Source organism: Poeciliopsis prolifica, unplaced genomic scaffold (genome assembly GCF_027474105.1).
Source record: "Poeciliopsis prolifica strain line A6 unplaced genomic scaffold, Auburn_PproV2 SCAFFOLD014, whole genome shotgun sequence".
Lineage (NCBI taxonomy): Eukaryota > Metazoa > Chordata > Actinopteri > Cyprinodontiformes > Poeciliidae > Poeciliopsis > Poeciliopsis prolifica.
Genome location: NW_026562389.1, coordinates 2,732,031 through 2,751,875, shown reverse-complemented (window position 1 = coordinate 2,751,875; position 19,845 = coordinate 2,732,031). Strand labels below are relative to the sequence as shown.

General features: G+C 37.0%; 1 protein-coding gene across 1 annotated transcript in view; it reads left to right on the top strand.

Moving 5' to 3' along the window:
• The window catches only part of fbxl17 (F-box and leucine-rich repeat protein 17), a 239,412-nt gene extending 221,195 nt beyond the window's left edge, over nucleotides 1–18,217 (top strand). Inside the window, exon 11 of the mRNA XM_055039391.1 lies at nucleotides 16,052–18,217. Within this exon, the coding sequence (XP_054895366.1) occupies nucleotides 16,052–16,189 (138 nt within the window). The 3' untranslated portion in view covers nucleotides 16,190–18,217. The remainder of the gene's footprint in view (nucleotides 1–16,051) is intronic.
• The last annotated feature ends 1,628 nt before the right edge of the window (nucleotides 18,218–19,845 follow it).

Genomic DNA, 19,845 nt, shown 5'->3' with positions numbered 1-19,845 from the left:
GTACCAGGTTAGAGTGTAAATCACCCAGTAAGCTGGAAAAATACATGATCATTCAACACAAACCTTTCTCAACTCAATGCTTGACTTCTCAACTATCCCAGGTTTTCTCCAAGTGCTTCTCTTAGCTCAGAGCAATAAAGAGATGGATGTAGGATGGAAAGTATATTCTTAGAACTACTGGACACAATACACTCCTATATCAATCCTTTATTGTCATATTACAACCACAAACTCCAATGGGTTTTATTTGATTTTTTGGTGATGTAAGTATTTAATTGTGAAGTGGAAAGAAATTTGCTGTTAATGCAGTTTTGGAATAACAAAAATGACCAAGTTGCCTCAGTGAGAATAACATTAATATTCTACTAGAGTCTAGAAGACTTGCTTTAAGATGCAACATTTTTATAGTTTCATTAGGGTGCAATATTCATTGTACAAAGTTGCAGAGTATTTAGCTCATGGGTGAGCAAATATTCTCAAGGCTAAAAACCACGACTATGTTTCATTTCAGTTTAGTTCAGGCAACTCACAAGGTTTCAGTAACACATCTTGTGAGTTTATAGCCGAGAAGGAAAACAAAGGAAAAAAACATCCTTGACATTAAAAGGCTTTTCCAAATGTTTCACAAATAAAAGTCAGAAAGTGGGTCGTACATTTCTATGCAGCATATTTGAGGCAACATGTTTTGGAATCATCTTTGTCTGCAGTTATGTGTACATCTCTTAAAGGGGTGGTATTATGGATATTCCAGACAATCAGGTGCTATCAACCTTCCGTTGTTTTGAAAATGCTGTATATATCAAACATAACTGAAAATAAATTTGACTTTCCAATTTGACGTCTTGAAATTGTCTTTGTCTCATTAATAAGCTCCACTCAATCAGCACCTCATCATAACAATAACTTTCCATTATGCTGTTTACAACTGTTCTCAGGAGTCTTGGACTGAGAAAAAGTTCACATATAAAGCTCAACAAAGCTGATATTATCCATTTCTCCCCCTTTAAAATGTATCTCTACTAGATTTGTCCTGTTTAAAGATCTTTCCAGTCAACCTGAGAATCTTCGGAGCTTCTGAGCTCCATTTGACCTCATGGTTAAAGCTCTTCTTTTTCAGCCAGTTAATTTATGTTGATGTCTTCCTTCCTAGCTGTACCATTTTCATTTATAGATAATTGCGTAACAGTGCTCCATGAGTGGCTTGGGGATTTGATTATGCTGTAATGATGAAAAGGAGGGTAACTATAACTGCATGGGACACTTAAGAATTTTATCTGAAACGTTTTGACAATGATGAATCCTTCTTGTATTTCATAACAAGGCTGTGTAACAATGATTTGTTCAATTATAAAAAAGTTAATAAGATGCACTGCAGGGTTGTAAAAAAAAATTAAAGTCATCAACAAACTCCTATTTTGCTCCTGCTGATCCATTTATGCAACTTAGAGCTCAAAAACCTCAGAGTTTAGATGAGCCGCACAGTCTGCTCTGTCATTTATAGGGACAATTGTCTGCTCTGCATGAACCGAGCAACACCAACAAAAACACGTCAGAGGCCAGTTCAAAAGGCCTCAGTCTACAAGGAGAATATTAAATTCAAGATGTAGTTTGGCAAGAATTAACAGAGATGTTGCAGCAACAATTTGGTTGCTGATTTGAGTAGAGACTGATACAATCAGACTTTAGCAAGGCATCCTCTCTAAAGCAAAATACAGGAACACTGACTAAACAGAATGTTTTTTCCATTAAAAAGAAGAAAAGCAGGAAGCCTTACTGATTTGGAAAGACATATAAGCTTATGCCAAACACTTAACTATAACATATCGCCCTCTTTATCTAGATGCTGTTTTCATGTGTCTCACATACCTTATTTGTTAAGTTGCTGTTTACTGTAATAGGCCCTTTTGGCCACTCAGGTGAACATTAAGGGCCTTCATTCTCCAGTGATGTATCACTTTGGGGATTTCTATCTTCTTCAGCCTCAGTGGAATGTTTTCTTTAAACGTTTTCGCAGCTTGTTGAACCCTCTCATCTTCCTAACCTCCTTTCCCCTTTCCTTTTGTCTCTTTCTTCTCATCTTTTGCATTCCACTTTTCTTCCCCTTCTTTCTCTGCTCCCTCTCCCCCCCGTTTGTGTTTTCCCCAGCTACTTTTCCACTACTTCATTAGAGTGAAAACAAATGGGGCAGTCCAGGCTGAGAAAGTGAGAGGCAAACTCACACACTCAGCATGAAGCCCGACTAGAAAAATAATGACACTGACTGCTACCATCCTCTTCAGGGACAGCTGGTGGAGAAAGTACGAGATATCGCAGGAATGAGATCAGGGAGGGGAGCGGGAAGGAAAACAAAACGTTTGCTTCTGGGAAAGAAAAATAAGAGAAATTATTTAACACGTGTCAGAAACCGTGAGGTTATGAGAGCAAAATTAGATCAGGTGAAACAATAGAGTTAGTGCTGCATATCTGTTTTACAAATTGAGCCCCCAAAAAGGGTTTTGTGTAAGCAGTTTTGAAGTGGCTTCCCATTACCTGGAATGAGGTGGAGTGGCGTTCGGGGAGCAGGAATGAGCACAGCTGCACCCCAAGATACAACATCCAGACAGACCTTGTTAAAAGAGGCAGACGTCCCAATCAATACGGTCATTCCACCGGTGCGTCCAGCTGCCTGGGACCGTGCACAGATAGGCACGCCACGGCAATTTGCAGACATAAACCAGGACCTAATTGTTCGGGGCCTGGAGGTTTGGAGTGAGGAAAATAATTATGAAGTATGGCGAGGAGTTAGAAAGCATTTTAACTCTCGTTTAGGAAATGAGAGTTCTGAAGCTCAGCGAAACTTTCTCCGATGGTTGTTGTTATTGGAAACAGCAGGTATCCTCAATTTCAAGGCCCTAATGCAGTGGGGAGTCAGAAGAAAAGCTTCATGCACAGCATCAAGTGTTGGAGAGGAGCCCAGCGCTGTACTCACACCCCGATGTTCAAAGTCATGAAAGTAGTTTGAAAGAGTCATTTGCCATTTGTGATTTTCTGTGTAATCTTGGGGACTCATCCCACACAGAAGAGTTGTATTGATTGGTGGTCTTAACTCAAGCCGCTGCCTGATCATCCCTTCGTCTCTTTCTAAAGGGCAGGAGTGCGGGACAGTAAAGAAGTGGTGAAGCTGAGCAGTGAGACATTGACAGAGTTCACTGAGCGTCTGAGGTGAATCTCAGAATTGCCCTTCAACCAAAAAAAAATAAATAAATAAAAAGGATCTTTGAGAAGCGTAGGCCTGACCTCACCTGACTCTTGAGTACACTCATGCATTCCTTTTCGCTCTTATTTATTCCCCTCTTCCCTCTTCTTGCCTCTGATTTCCCTCTGTTTACTGACTTTAAATGAGGACATCCAAGGTTGTTTGAACTTTGGATGCTCCTCACATCATGTTCATTCAATTAGTCCATTTAAGTGCCCTCCTTGTCTATCTTCCACCCTTTTTTTCCCTCTCCCAAATTGGGGGCTGTTTACTAACCACAACTGAGGTCAATATAATCTTCCAGTTATGGACAGACTGTTTGGCCTGGATTGTCCAGCTTGCCAATCCTGATATGCTTTGGTCTGATGAACTTGTGATTTTTTGGGGGGAGATTCACAGTCAATAAATGTAAGCGCTTCAAATAAGATTTACTGTGTTACAACTGGAGGACATCCAAAAACAAGTCAACTTTGTGACATCTTGGGTTGCAGCTTAGAAAACTAATATTTTCAGTCAAATGTAAATAGAAAAAAAGCTGTAAATGTGGGACCTTTTAAAGATTTATGTTTGTAATGTCGCTGAATATAATTAAGGACCGGACTGTTTATGAAGTGGCTATCAGAAGTACTATACACAATAAAACCTTTTCTATTTATGTCACTCTCTTTTCTAGAGAGTGACATAAGACAGGTTTTTATTTTAATTCTAAGTGATAAACCCATAAAACTTTGAGCAGTGGCAGAAAATAAATAATTTTCTTTTTTTTTTATTAGTAAATATTTGAAAATGTTATCTATTTGGAGGCTGGTTTAGAAAACTCTTCATGTGTCGGAATAGCAATGGCAATATCCAGGCCTGTGGGAATACCTTTTAAGTTCATACTCAGAGTCTCACTCCTTCCTTTCCGGCTGAGTTTTAGCTATTTAGCCAATAAGAATGGGTGAAAATGTCAACCTCTAGAGGTTCAAAACTAACCCCCACCCTAAAACCTGCAGCTGTTATTTCAGCAAGACCTGATGCTATAAATTTTTGACTTAAAGTTGTTGAATGCTAATGCATGTATCAGTTTTTCAGTTTTCGTAGTATTGTATTCCACTTCATAATTCTGAGCTACTTTGAGGTTGTCTCTCATGTAAAATCCACAAAAATCAATCGCTTGGGATTGTGATGTCACAGTACCTGGACAGGCTTCAGAAAATCAATGCTTTTGCAGAAGCTTGTATAGAGCTTTCTTCCACTTTGGAGCTTTTTCTAATAGAGAGAAAACTTGTCAGTAATTGCATTGCTCTCATTGCAATATCGGAAATTAACCCATAATCCAGGCTAATCAGTGCAATCAGCGACGTCTGTGAAGTCACAGAGTGTTGCTTAAGTCTACATTTGTGATTTATAAACTGAATTTATTCATTTTATATACTAATTTTGTGTTATGTTTTTTGCAGAGGGCAAGATGTCCTTATTTATTCCTGCATTTAGGAGAACGAGGTGATCACATGAAGGAAACAATTAAATTTAATCAATCTGTGAGGAATTCTGCCTTGGCTTGTCCTTCTATGAGCTACTGTGGAATTTCCTCTGCTTGGTTCTTGTTTGTCTTTCTGTGTATTTATGTGCACCCATGTTACAACCTATTGTTTTTTTCCTTATGAGGCCAAAAGCAGTCTTTATTGACATCTGTTGTCTCAGCAGGTCTGCAATGTATCATTTCAAGTGACAACGTTGTGCGGCATTCCTCTCATTTGACTTTAGACCCTCTAAAACAGTGTGGGTGTGTGCGTGCATGTCTGTGTGTGTAGGGTGAGTCTGAGTTGTCTGCAAATTTTGTTTTAGGGAAGACTTATTGTGTGACTGTGTGTGGATTAAAGATTCAAAACACACCGGCTCTGTAGTCAGACACAAAAACCAACAAACAAACAAATATGAAAATCTCATATTTTCATCTCCAAAGAAAGCCCAAAAAAATTTACAAGGTTGAACTGTATTTTTTCTGGTGTCTGCGTGTGTGTGTTTTCTATGTCCAGGTCTTGCAGGGATTGGGTTAAGGTTACATGACATCATCCCCCTGCTCCTGAAATGAAAAGCCCATTCTACATATTTTTTTTAAAAAGTTTCTTTTTTGCGGTAACTGTGTGTCTATTTGTACAAGCCCAGTTTGGAATTCAAATTATTTCACTAAAATCATTTGGCTCAGGGTCACAAAGATTGATATTGCAGAGCATTTTTTCAGACAAACAGATCCAGTTAATGTACAATTATATAAGGTATGACTTCTTCCAAGTCCCATCCAAATTACTATAGCTTATTTCACTGCAACCCAGTTATTCAGATACCATTCCATTTGTCAAATTGAATTCAAATTATTTTAAAAAGTCATACTGGCTTGCATTATGTCAGGTTTGCTAGTAATCCCTCATTTCAGAACATGCATGTAACAAAACTTAAAAGGAACCACTTATGTTTAATAGAGAAAAACCACTAACAGAACCAGACTCAGCATGAGCCGCCGTCCACCATGACTCACTGGAGTTTGAGAGGAAAGAAAGGAGACAGAAACAACTTTTTGTGCAAAAGAAAGTCAAATAACGTTCAGAGTTCTGAGTTCTGCGAATGGCTTCAACCAGAAGAGCGAAACAAAGAAACCATTGGCCAGGAACACTTTATATGGAAACACGAGTGGACAAGGGAACCGACAGCAAGAGCTCCCACAAGGCTTGCTGTGGGAGACAGAATCACAGAATCACTTGCCAGGAGTACTTTCTATGGGAAATAGAAACGGAAAGAGTCTTAATTGTTTATGCCAGAACTTAGTTAGGGGTATTGTCCACAAGAGAAAATCTCCTAAATAAAGAAGCAGTGGCCAAGAGCACTTATTGGGGAACAAAATATGGACAATACACAGATGAAAAGCTCAGTCGATGGCTAAATTCAGGTAAGAAACAGTTAAACACAAAGCGTTTGAGCGAGAAGAACTTTCTTAAAAGAAAGAAAAGAAAATAGTAGACAAAAATAATAGGAGCAGAAACTCTTTCCTACAGACGTTGACAGAGCACAGATCACGTTGTTTTTCCCTTCAGAATTATAATCCTTGGAATTGTATCTACCTGATTACTTTCTAAACACGCTAGTGTAATATGTCACTACAACACCTCATAGTTTAGTTACTTTCATTTTAGCTAAAAAAAAAATTCAGGATAGTGTTGCCAATCTTTTTTGAGTCTGAGACCGACAGAGAAATTATATAAGGCCTCCTAAATTATGGTATGTTTTTACCCCAGTCTACAGAGATAACAAAGCCAACATAGAAAATAGATTCAAGTTAGCCTTTTTCACATTCCTCTAGTTACCTTTGTCATGCATGATGGAGTGTGGGGTTTACAAACCTGGCCTCCAGAACCTCTTTTTCTGACCCTTTTCAGTAGAGCTGCCATTCCTCTTTTTGTGTGAGTGTATGTAGTGACACCCTGCTTTTCAGTTCTGCTCCAGTCTGACATTGTGCAGGGATGAGAAGGACCAGACCTTAGATGTCGCAAGCAGCGCCTGATCTGGTTTTTAAAAGCACATTCAGAGCCATGCGCGGCAGATTCCTGCTCGGGTTGCTGTGCTTTCTGGGACTCTCTGAGCTTAATCAAAATGACTAAGCTCAGGCTTTCTGTCGTGAAAAGCAGTCTATTTCCTAAGCTTCTGAGCCAAAGCATCAATCGTTCATTTAGAAATCTTGAATCCTTCAGATAATTTTTTTTTTGTGCTTTTGTGCTCTTTAAATCTCCTTTTTTGTTATTTTATTTCTTTTCTATCCATTTCTTTTCTCCTCCTCCTCACTCAACAAAGAGGAGAACTATCTCTGCTTTGCAGCTACTCTTTGCCAAACTTTACAACTGGGGGTCTTTTTCTGAGCAGTTTTAAAGGCCGTAAATCTGACCTGTGTAAATCTAGACTTGTTTAAGCTGTGTTGCGCTGCGACCTGATGCGCTGCATTCTTCTGCTGTCTAAACAAGACTTTTTTAAACATTTACCCCAAATGTATTTACTAGTTGAATTATACACTGTTTACATGGGAGTAGACAGGGAGAAGGGGGTATTTGTCTCTCTTTATGGGCCGGGAGTAGCCATGGCTGCCACATCGCCTAGGTAAAAAAATAAAAAAATGAAATGAAATATCATAATGCAGACTTGGGCTGAATTTAATGAAAACTCAAAGGAAATGAAAAGACATTTCGCTGTTTTACTGAAAAAAATGATTCACCTAACAATAAAGCACTGTGGGTTTTCATGGGGTCGTTTTTTTCTCTCCTATTTTCCTAGCCTGATTGTTAGGTGTACTCTGAGGATGCCCTAATCTTGACAGTCTAATTTCACATCCATCTTTAAATTTGTATTGCTGATTATCAATTTATAGCCCTTTTCTCCCCTTTTTTTGAGCTGGGGAATTGAACTGCTGCTGCATGACTCAACTTTACGACTGATTTTACTGCCCTGCTCACTGGGAGAAGGCCGGGTGTTTGCAGTAAATGTATATTTTACATGGTGTTAGAGTGCATTTGCACCAGTGGATTAGTATTGGAGCTCTCTGCTTTGGTCTGCTGTTATTTACAGTTGCTTTCAAAAAGTGTACACACCCCTGTTAGAATCTCAAGTTTTTCTGTGATTTTCTTTTTAAATGAGACCATGAAATATGATTTATAACTTTGTTCTTTCATTTATGTCCATAAATGTGACATATATTCTGCAGATTTCATTTGAAACCCCCAACCACCAAATATTTTAGGTGCTGAATATAAAATATAAAATAACAAATGGCTTCAGTGACCTTATTTAAAGATGTGCATTTATTTACACATAAATATTTGGGCATGCAGCGAGGAGGAATTCAAGTGGGAGTGAGCACTGTAATCTTGGAAACCATTATTTCCATGTCAACATGCTCAACATTGTTGGCAAAGATGCATGAAAGTTTTTTTTTTATTATTAATTTTTTGTGATGACTTGTGCAGTAAATGATCCATAAATCATCCATAATTATGGATATCTTTATCCATATTTATGGATATTTAAAATAAAATGCTTTTATTTTTCAGTGTCACCTCAATTTAATTACTTTGTGAGATCAGAACAAAAACCAAAACAGTGAACATGGCCAGCCAGAATATAGAACTAAATCTGATTGAAAATCTGTGAGATATGTCATCTTAATCTGAAAGAGACTTTTTGAAAGCTATATCAGCAGGCATTGCTGAATCAAAATGACATATGCTGATAGAGACAAGTCCTTCCTAAAGATTAAATGCTGAAATCGATTCAAACAACGGTTTCATATAGCATTTGTTCCAGAACATTCACACTTTCTGCCTTTTTGGGGTTTCCAATTTATTTTTCGTTCTAAAATTTGAAATAATTTATTATGGTCTCATTTTTCTGTTCAGCTGTTTGATTCAAAAGCTGCGTTCTCACTGCATTCGCATCTGTTGCTTTGCATGCTGATAAATAAATAAATAAATAAATAAATTGCTTTTTGCTAAACATACTTTTGTTTTTCTCCTGCCTTATTGTACTGTCTGACAGCAGCACATTACCTGTCAGGATGAATTACAAAGAGCTTAGATCCAGAGGGCAGCATCTTTGAAGTTAAAATGGGGGAAAATATCATAAGTACAGGCTTGAGTCCAGATAGCAGCGGCTGCTCTCCCAGATGCTTCTCAGAGATTAGAATCATCAGTGTGCAGTGATCTGCTCTATCATATGGCTCTCCTACAGATTTGGCAGCTGGTTTGAAAGGAGGGTTGTATAGGCCGGGTCACTGAGTCTGGACTAAATGAGGGGAAAGCAAGAAAGGGAGAAAAAAAAATCTATCCAAGTGCCACATATTTGAAACACTACCCCAGGGATTTATTCTAGTATTCTCAATTACATTTTAAGTCCATGTCGCCTAGCAGCAAAATATTATCAAGCAACTTTTTGCCTAGTAACAAATTTGCTCTCTAGGAAGAAAATTATTTTTCTGTTTCAAATGCAAATGCTGAAATGCAAAACTGAATCCAACTGGTTTATACAAATGCAACCGGAAAACTCACCTTTGTATAAACCAGTTGGATTCAGTATTTGGTGTGACCTTCATATCTCACATCAGCACTAAGCCGCAAATACCGACCAGGTGTGGTGATATGATCACATATCATTCAATATGCCACAGAGCAATGCAAAGGATATATAAGATAACAGCACTAGAGCTGAAAGGAAAAAAAACTACTTTGAAAACTTTCTACAACAGGGATTTCTTTAGAAAAGATACAAATATTTAGTTATTGAGCTTCTCGCCCTTTAACCTTTATTACTGTTATTATTATATCCACAGTAAACACTGTATTCTAATTAAAGACGTCAGGACACAGAGTCATCATTTATTCTAAAATTTAAGCTTAAATGAAAAGTGAAAAAAAAAAAAACGTGTTTATGGATTTCTTAGGAATAAAATAAAAATAACTGGCCATTGTTGATGAGCTAACATTTAGAAAATTCACTCTGAAACTGTTGTTCAGAAAGTGTAAGACCCCTTGTTTGCTTGTATGGAAAACCTGAGTGCTTCGAAGTAAAAAAAAGAAATCCATGTTATATTTATTTCGAGAAAGGAAAGGTTATAAAGTCATTTCCAAAAGGTTATAAAGTCATTTCCAAACAATTTGTTTTACAATGACCATTGCTTTTATGTAATGGTTACCAATACAGGTCAAACAATAGAAAGAGTATATTTATTTGTTGTCTGAACACAAATAAGTCATAATAAATAATATTAATTGTTTACTAAAAATTTAAGAAATGTTGTATGTTTTATGAATTTTAAATTATTGAAATATTCAGCTTCACATTTAAAGAAGCAAAGTGTTTTTACTTTGATCTGGAGATTACCAAAATCATCCTGGATTCCCTAAAGACTCCAGAATAAAACAAAAAACCCTTCAGGATTCTTAGCAAATATGTTCAAAAGTTCCACATAGTGAGCATCACAAATCTTACAAACTATTGTTATCACCTCAAATGTAGGGACTTAAACTGAATTTCTCACAACTCAGATGTTGTAAAAATGACCAATTAAAAATATTTCTTCGTCTCATGCGACCCTCTGCTGATCCTGTCAGCGCGAATGAAGATTCACTCAGTAAATGCTTGGAGAAACTCAGAATGATGGCAGCCTGACCTATTCTCTGATTAAGTCAGCTAATAATTATATGACCACCTCGGGGACTTCATACAGTCTTGAATAATAATGAACAATCAGTGTGTAATATAGGGGACACACTAAATTTAGACATGAAAGGACGTAATCTTTCACCAAATTTTTTTTTTCCTCATGCATAGACTCGTGACACATTTTTTTAATACACCAACAAACCTGTCAAAATTTAGTGTAGGAAATATTTAATTACTTTCACTATGGCAATAATTTAAAATATAAGTATCCTGTACAACAGATACAAATTTTTTTAATTAGATACCAAACTATTTAAGTTCTTTATTCTGCTGCAATAATAAAACTTGATTTGATTTGACTCATTTGAAGCCTGTTGCTGTAATTAAATATTACCATACAAGTATAAACACAAACTAAAAGTTTTTATGCATTCTGATTAGGAGCAACAAAGCAGAGGTCACCACAGTTGTTACTCTTCTCATGATTTCCATCAAAGCAATCCAGCTTTGGCTCAAACATTTAGCATTCCCATAACCAGCAATTAGCATATGATTCAGCATTTTGATTGGAGTTGTGTGTGCGAAGTTTGCTCAGCAAGTGAAGCTGCACTAAATTAGCATTAATGAATGTTATGGCCTCTCATCAGTGTGACAGGTCTATTCTTTAGATCAGTTTTAATTGTGATTAAGACCTGATTAACAAGCTGGGGGATGTGCCATGCTCAGTTCAGGACTTTAGTATTATATGCAATGAAGGCAATCAGGGAGTTGTCATTTTATTTGTTAATGAGGCTCACCAATATGTCAAAACAAACTTAACGTATTGTCTCTAAAGCAGCTATGTTTGAAGCCCTCTGTTAATCTGCTCCCCACTTTATCTTTGTTTTTTGTTTTTTTATGAGTTCAGTTAAATGCCTACTTTTTGTTTTTGTGGAGTGCTTGCCTCTAATTTAAACCTCATTAGAGACTTCATTGTAATACATTTTATAAATATCTTTGTGTTGAACTTTAAAGTGGTTGCGTGGAGTAGTAATCTGCAGTCAGTGTCGGAGTAGACAGTGGTAAGAGTTCTTCATTTTGAAACGTGAAAGAAAATTGCGTCACAAGACAAGAGCAGGATAACCTTTCAACCAATTAACAAACTGTAACTGCGCACACTGGAGCTCCTTAATTTTTCCCTCAGCCATGACTTATGGTTCCTTTTGTATCATCCAATTTCAACAACTATGTGACAGTAAAGTTGAATGATAACAATAGCAAAGATGATGCAATATATATATATTTTTTCTGGGAAGATAAGGGGAAATCTTAAATGAGACATGTGAGGTAAAGGCTCTTGAATGGAGAGACATGATCAAAAATCCCTTGATTCTGCTAAACAGTAGCATCATGTTTCAGGGACTTATACAGATATTGCTTGCATGAGAGAAAATTAAATTTTAATCAGCCTTGGTACACGTCAGTAAAGTAATGAAAATAAATACATACTTTAAAATTTACTTTGTTGTTTGGGACCTAAATGTTTTTTTCCTCTTTCCCCATATTTTGAAAACATTTCAAGGTGTTCTCAAGGTGCCTTATTGCCTTCTTCATCTTTCAAAAGACACGATGTGGTGAAGTGGTTAAAGTCTGTTTTGCTGACTCACCAAGCAGTGCAGTCAAAGCTTTGCATTGGCTGACTGGTAAAGGAGCAGACCGGTTTTGTCAACTGGTGTAGTGACAATAGATGAAATGTGCTAAATCCTGCAGACAGCTGCAGGATTTAGAAGCAGAAACAATACTTAGAAATAATTTCCAATGACAAAAATAAGAAACTGAGACATAAATTTTAAAATTGAAGCATTTGCTCGGCCAACGAAAGGATTGCTTGACACTGTTGTTCCGCCATTGTTGTTCTAAAATAAATTCTCCTGGGAGACTTCAGACAGATTTTTTTTGTGAAGTTCTTTCCTGTCATACTGCAGGGTCTGCTCTCTGAAAACCCAGAGGTGTGTGAGGGATGTCAGTATCTCGTGATTTATGAATGGGCCTTTGAGATGGATCTCAAAGGCAGCTTGTCTGAGGCTGTTCATTCTCATAAAATTAGCATTATTTGAAAACAAAATGTACTTGTCCTATAAATAAATCTGGGCTTAAATGTATATAAACTCTATGAGGGCTGCACATTAAAAGGCAGTCCCTCCAGGATTTTGCTATTGTTTTTGTGATTTCTTTGCAATCAGAGTCATTGATTTTGTGGCACTACTGTGACATTTTTCCCCCTTTAAACCCTTTGAAAATATACATTTAAAGGAAAAAAGATGAGACAAAGTAACAAGCAGACAAATTGGATACCCAGAATTTTTTATTATTTCAAGACCTTAATGAGCTTGATTTTTCTTTCTAACCAAATCAATCACAAATCAATAATCAGCCTGCAACTTGACACCAGGAAAGGCAGAGGTAGTAGTGTAGTAACAATAAAAGAAACTCTCAACTGCAGGTAGGCGTTTACAGTCACTAAAAACCCAGTTTTTGACTATATTTGTCAAAGGTTTGCAATAAACCCAGAATTATGCCTTATCATAAAAAACATGGAAATCTGATGATGTCGTGCATGAACTTCTGTGGTCACAGGATCGTAAAAAGCTGGAGGGATTGGATTCAGAAAAACATCCAGTCAAATTCAAGAATTTTGCAAATACAATAGAACTTCCAATCATTTAATGTTAATCTAAACAACAGAAATTACTTACTGCTTTGTTTAATTTTAAAAGTTGAATATGGCTACTTCTGTTCTTTTGGTAAAAATAGACTCACTTTTAGTTTCCAAATGTTACAATTGAAACATCCCAAAGCTGCCCTGCTGCATTAAACAACAAACATCACCTGATATATTTCTGGCAAGAAGAGCCTTAATGAATATTATTTACATTATTATATAATATTTATTACAGACTAAGAAGTCCTAAATGAGTTTGATATTATAATCCTAGGACTGTTCTGCAATTTATAAGTCAGCACAAAAACTGTGGCATGATCCATCAAGTGACGTAAAATGCCAAACTATTTCATGTCAAACTAATTTCCTCTTCACAATGAAATTTCACATGAGTGCAGGTGGATTAAAATAGGCTCAATCTACCCAGAAAAAACACTTTCTGTAAATTACTTTTAGCACAGTAAGATAATCCCATAAAGAAAAGGACAGAGATTTGGAACACTGCAGGCATCCTTTGATTGCAATATCAGTTTTCATGCCCTGTGTGACTAAAACCTTGAGGACAAAATATCTGTTTTGGTTTTTTTCCTCTCCTTTCCCTCGCATTCATATTATCGGCAGGATCGCCCCACTTGTTGAGTTTGATCTTTTCATTGCATGAGGAACTGTGATGATTTGTTTTATAGAACTGCCTGGCGGTTAGGATATTCATATTAGCCAGGCAAAATAATGTGAAATCTTTAAAGCAATATCCTGAAACACTGTATTATTAATGGTTCAGCTAATGGATCGCTGAACAAAGCTCTGAAGTTGTTGGTGGAATATTCCCATTTCGAATCTTACTCACCTACTTAATGCACCTTTTCTTGAGTTAATGTGTTATTTTACGTTTAAAAGATAATCTTTTTCCATCGCTTCCGTGCCAACTCAAAAGATTAGTGAACCAGAATAGTTTTGGCTCTCACTGAGGATTTTTAGATCACAAATTCAAAACAGTTTCATGTGAGAAAATTTTCAACCGTTTTGATGTAATTAACTTTATTTTTCTGGCACCGGTACCATCTTGCTAAAGCCTGTGCAGTGCTCTATGTTGACACCTGACTTTTAGCTCACTGTAAAGTTTCTTGGCAATCAGGAGAAAGGCTGAAAGTGTATTGTTGCCTTTTATTTTCAGCCTGGAGTTTCCATTTTCTCTCTGTGACCCGAGAGACATTAGTGTTCTGTCTCCTCCAGAACATTTATTTCTTTGATTCATCTGGTTTCACCCCCACTCTCTTTTTGTTCTATCAATATTTCTAGTTACCAAGGAACTGCAGAGCATCACTGCTTGTGTTTTTTACCAAAAAAAAAAAAAAAAAAAAAAAAATAGAATTTGAAAATGATGAGCGGTTTGTTGCCAAAAGGACCCAAAAACCCAAATGCTCTAATGGACGAATCCTGTAGGAAAAGTGAAAAACTTTTATCACTTGTTTGGCAGCAACAGTTAACTATATCCTTAACATTAATATAAGTATGCATACATCATTTCCCCTGGAAAGCATCATGCTCTCGGGTGGGCGGGGGGCCGGTTCTGGGTGGGTTGCAGTTAAGCCCTTCAGGTCTCCAGGGTTACTCTGTCTCTGCTCTTTGTCAGCTTCTCAGACTCTCTCACTCTTGGCTCTCAGTGATGGTCTGATAGAGTGTTAGACTGGCAAAGATGTGCAAGAGAGGCTATTAGCCGCTTGTCTTTCTGGTCCTCTGAGAACATGAAGGCCTCATTAGCCCAGTGAGCTCAGCTGTCCTCTGGTACTAAACCCGCCACCACAGTCCAATTGTGTGTGCGGATAAGCATGTCCATAGACTTCACGCTCTCAAGGAACTGTCTGTTCGGTATATTAGTCGAGAATCCAGTAATTTCTGAGACCCAGGCCCATTCGGAATGCATCTACTCAGCATCTGGTGCAACAGAGACAATGCAGAAATGAGCATGTTTAAAAGAGAAAGTACACTAGTTTATATTATGGTTTTCAAAAATGTGCCTTACGTAGACCTACAGCAAAAATTGCCTTAATTTTTTCTGAGCTAAAAATATATTAGTGTTTCACTAATTAGCAGAATGAAAACAAGATTGTATAGTACTACCTGAAATGTTTCTTGCTATTTTAAAGACCCAAGTCGTCAGTTCATAATGAAGTTCTCACTAACGAGGAGAAGAAAAAAAAAAGATATCTTTGTGAAAAGATTTCAATTACAGCCTTTTACAGGGACAGAAAAAAAACTGCTGGAGGGAGAATAGAGCCAGTTTGCTGCCTCTGACTGAAACTGTCCATTCAAAAGTTTTTAGTTCTTTCCTTCGACTTCAATGCCAGACCTATTTCTGCCATCAGATCTCGGATGATTCATCCATTAAGCTTGTCCAAATTTTAGCTTAAAAGCAGGGAACTGATGAGCTGCTCAGCATTTAAGAACAAACAAACATAAAAATTTAGAAGATTACAATCCTACTCCATCGTAATTTAAAACATTGTACTGGTAGGCTACTTGTTAGTCATAATTTTTTGCTTTTTGACTGCATAAATATGTGAATGACAACAGCTTTTTAGGAAATTGAGTTATAATAAGATCCAGTATTCATGACCACAGAGACTAGGAGAAAAGTAAATGGATAAAAAATAAACTGGCAGAGAGTGAAATGCATATACAGTTCAATGATTTGTCATCCATCAACATTGAGCAGATTTAAATGGTTTTAATAATAACTTTCATTTAACTAAATAAAAACCTTTTTGAAATCTACAATTATTTTGTAGAGGGACCAGGCAACAGAACATCTTAATTCTACAAAGTTAAAACTAATGTATGCACGTTTAATATATGTTGACCGCAATTTAAGCTAGTTTCTGTGACCACGCACAACACTGTTGGTGATGCAACATGTTATTTACGTTTCACAGGTGAACGAGGAGACAGTGGAGAGGCTGGTGGTTCAATACCCTCACATCGTTTTCAGCACAGTGATGCAGGACTGCAAGAGAACCCTAGAGAGAGCTTATCAAATGGGTTGGAGCCCCAACACGTCGAACTCTTCGTAGCTGCGGCTGCATCGCAGGCATGCACGCGTGTAAACACACAGCTTCACATACATACAAGCACAAGTCAGTGCAGCTCAGCCATCCTTCAGTCATGCATGTCAACATGTAGCGACACACTCAGAGACAGAAAAGAAATCAGGCCGTCATGAACGTTTAAGGTAAAGTTCTGTTAGTTTGTTCCATTCACAATGAATAAGACTTCATGCATTGACTTCATTTAGGTTGTTGTCTGAAACAATTTTTTACAAACATTGTTTTTTTTGTTTTCCTGCTACAAGTTAATACAACAAACTTTGCTAGATTTTTTTGCATCATCTTGATTGTAGAGTAGATGTAAGGGTACAAGCTTTTTGAATAGTTTTGAAAATATATCTATAAACGATAAGTGAGCAAAAGGAAGAACTTTTACCTAACAGATATATAGCCATAATTAGTCCAGAGTCATTTTATTTGAAAATAAAATAGAAAAAAGTTTTTGCTTCTTCTGATAGAACCACTCTTGTCGAGATCTTTTCCACGTCAGCCCGTCATGATGTTCGCTTTCCTCCAAACTGCTCTGCTGAACACATGGAAGAAGCAGAACACATGGAGGAAATATATTTGTCTTCTGACCTCTTAGGTCAACCTGAACTGCTATGGCTCCAGACCGCACTCGAGGCATTAGTAAGGAAATTGTCAGAGGGGATTTTTTTTCTCTCTCCATTTGGACAATAGTTTTCTTCTCTTTGGACATCAGCGCAGTATTACATGTTACGTGGATTTGTTGGGACCATTGACGAGACTCTGGTGTCAGAGACTGAAGATTTAGTGAAAGACTCGGCGCAGAAACAGTTACTTTAAAGCCAAGAGAATGCCGTTGTGTGTTGTTTAAGTGTGCATGTTTCTGTTTTACATCTTTGTTTGAAAGTACTGGTGATGTGAAGACGAAACTGAGACCCATGTGACTTTGGGCTCCATGCTGTATTATCTGCAGTGCAAATATTAATAAGTGAGCATCACATCATCATTTTTGGTATGAAATTTAACTTTGCTAGAAATAGAGATTGCCTTTTTTCCACACAAAAAAAATCCCAAACCTTCTGGGTCCTTTTATCCGAACATAACATGCAGAAAAAGTTCAACTGTTGTTAAGATGAACAACCTGAATTTCACTTTACTGAAGTGTTTCCTTACTGTGAGTTGGTATAAAAGCGTATTTGATCTCATATAAACTAAATGAGATTTATTTAGCCTACTATTAGTTTTGATTGTATCCTTGTTAGCATTAGCCCTGAAATGCTCTGAGCAATTTACATTTATTTAGCCAAATGCGTCGTAACCTTGACTATTTGCACAGCACAAATAGATTGGGACTCTTTGAACACAAGTTTATGAGAATCGTATTGTGTGATTTATGTTTGCTTTTTAAAGACCTGAACTCCGGGTTTCTATAATTCACAGGACTTACAGTTACAAGCTTTAGGCCTGCAAACAATTATGCAAAAAAGGACAAGGGGTGAGTTTGGACTGGTGGAAAGACTAGAAAGGGATTTTTCCTCAGATCTCAATCATAAGTTGAGAGACCAACAGTTTATTAAACATTAGTGGAGCAAATTATAACAAACCAGTGGAAAATCAGTGGATGAGAATTGATCACATTTCTACCATTGAATAGAAACTCAGTGCTGCACAGTTTAAAAGTAAAAGAAGCAGGGTATTTTTCTAAGGTGTGAACCAACTCTGGACTCTAAACACCATCCCACAGGGAGCACACCTTAATGAGCTGAATGTTTGAGTTGAAGCGTAAACTTTTACTGCCGCATACAGATTACAGACAGTTAAGAACAGACTCATTTTAACCTTGTTGGGATTTATTGACTTTACCCAAAGGAAGTCCTTTGGCTGTGTTTTTGATCTTTTTATCCTTTTTGTAATCCCTGTAGGCACTTCCTCCTCTGCTAGGTGTTGAAAAGATTGATTTCTGATTTGCGAAGGCAACCATAAATGGCTGGATTTACATAATGATAAATAAAAACACTACAACTTCAAGATTTCTTTTGTCCTTTTTTATGTGTGTTGTTATAACAGGAGGACAACTGAGGAACAAAGTACAATACGCTGCTGCTTCTGTTGTCGTCATCTGTGATGCTTTGTTTGTTTGTTTGTTTGTTTCAACGTTGGTTTGATATGACATGTAGGGATAATATTTCTTGCTTTTGCTTTTGACAAAAAAATACTCATAACGATGTAAATGATGAATAGCTGTAATATAATATGTTTTTCTTCTGCAGCAAAAGTAGTTTAAAATATTAAGATGGTTATAATGTCACTTAGTAGTTATGTTGATACTTAAAAGGGCCTCACCTTCTACTAATTCAAACATTTATTGATTTGTCATGAGATTATCCTACTAGAGCATCAGATGAAAAGCTTTGGATCTGATTTTGGAAACTAAAATGTGAATTAATGTGCAAGATATGAAGTTTTGTAGATATTGTGAGCCAGAACACAGAACCTGCTAAATTTGGTACTATTTCCCTTTTTTTCAGATATTTGCTTCTTTTCTTAGAGTTACACTTTACATTATGACTGTCTAATGTTAGCTGATTAATTGTGTGATATACTCATGTAGGTGTCAGCAGCTGAGAAGACTTGCTGTTTCTCATTTCTAAACAGTTGAACTCTGACCTGAAAACTCTGGAATCTCTTCAAAAGGATGTTAAAACACAAGATGCTGGAACAAAAATGTAAGTTATTAAAATGTTAGCTTTCTTAAAAAAAAACTTGGGTACATTGGTACCAAAACATAGCCCAGAGCTAATGGCACTTTTCAAATTATGAATCATTCAAACTATGTTCAAACTTGCTTTTAACAAATATTTCACCAGTTCTTCCAAGTAAAACGTAAATAAGGGAACCTGCATGTTATTTTTCTTTTATCAGAACAGCCAGAGAGTGACACACCATTTCTTTAAGGTAAAGATGTTTTTCACAGATACTGCTGCATTTATTCCACTTTTTTTCAGAGCCCCCGAATCTCTATTAAGGGACACTTTGAAGGTCAGAACTATTTACGATCACAGGAGTTTCACATCTGAGACAAAGCGAGGAGACATCAGCTTTCTGCCCAGCAAGACAGCAAAGGCCTCAAAGAGCTAACAAGCTGCCACTCAATATGTCCCTATGTCTTTGGCAGTATTGTCCCTTTCAAGTGTCTGTTTTACTGTTCAACATGTTTGTGTTGTTTCATGTCAGATGATCAAACGTGGGAGAAAGCATCAAACGGGACACAAAGGTGGGTTTCTTCCACGGTGGCTCCTCACATTGTCAGCAGTTTGAGGCTCAGCTCACAGGAGCTAAGGGGGTATTTTAAACCTTAATCAAAATAAACAGAAAGTGAGAAGCATAGATACAGCAACTCTTATTGCTACTGTAATTAAAACCTTCCCCTAATGCAAAACGTGTGTGAAAGCAGAGTTTCTGACTCATTGGTACAGGAAGTGTTGCAGATGGAAATGCCACCTGTTTAAAAATAATCCTACCTTTTAAACAGGTAGTTTAATTTTAGTTTTCTTTGTCATTACAATTCAAACTATTTAAACTTTCGAGGACATAAGTGTTGAAAGCAGAACTGTTCTGCAACCGATCTGCTATGAACAACTGTTCATCCTTTTCTT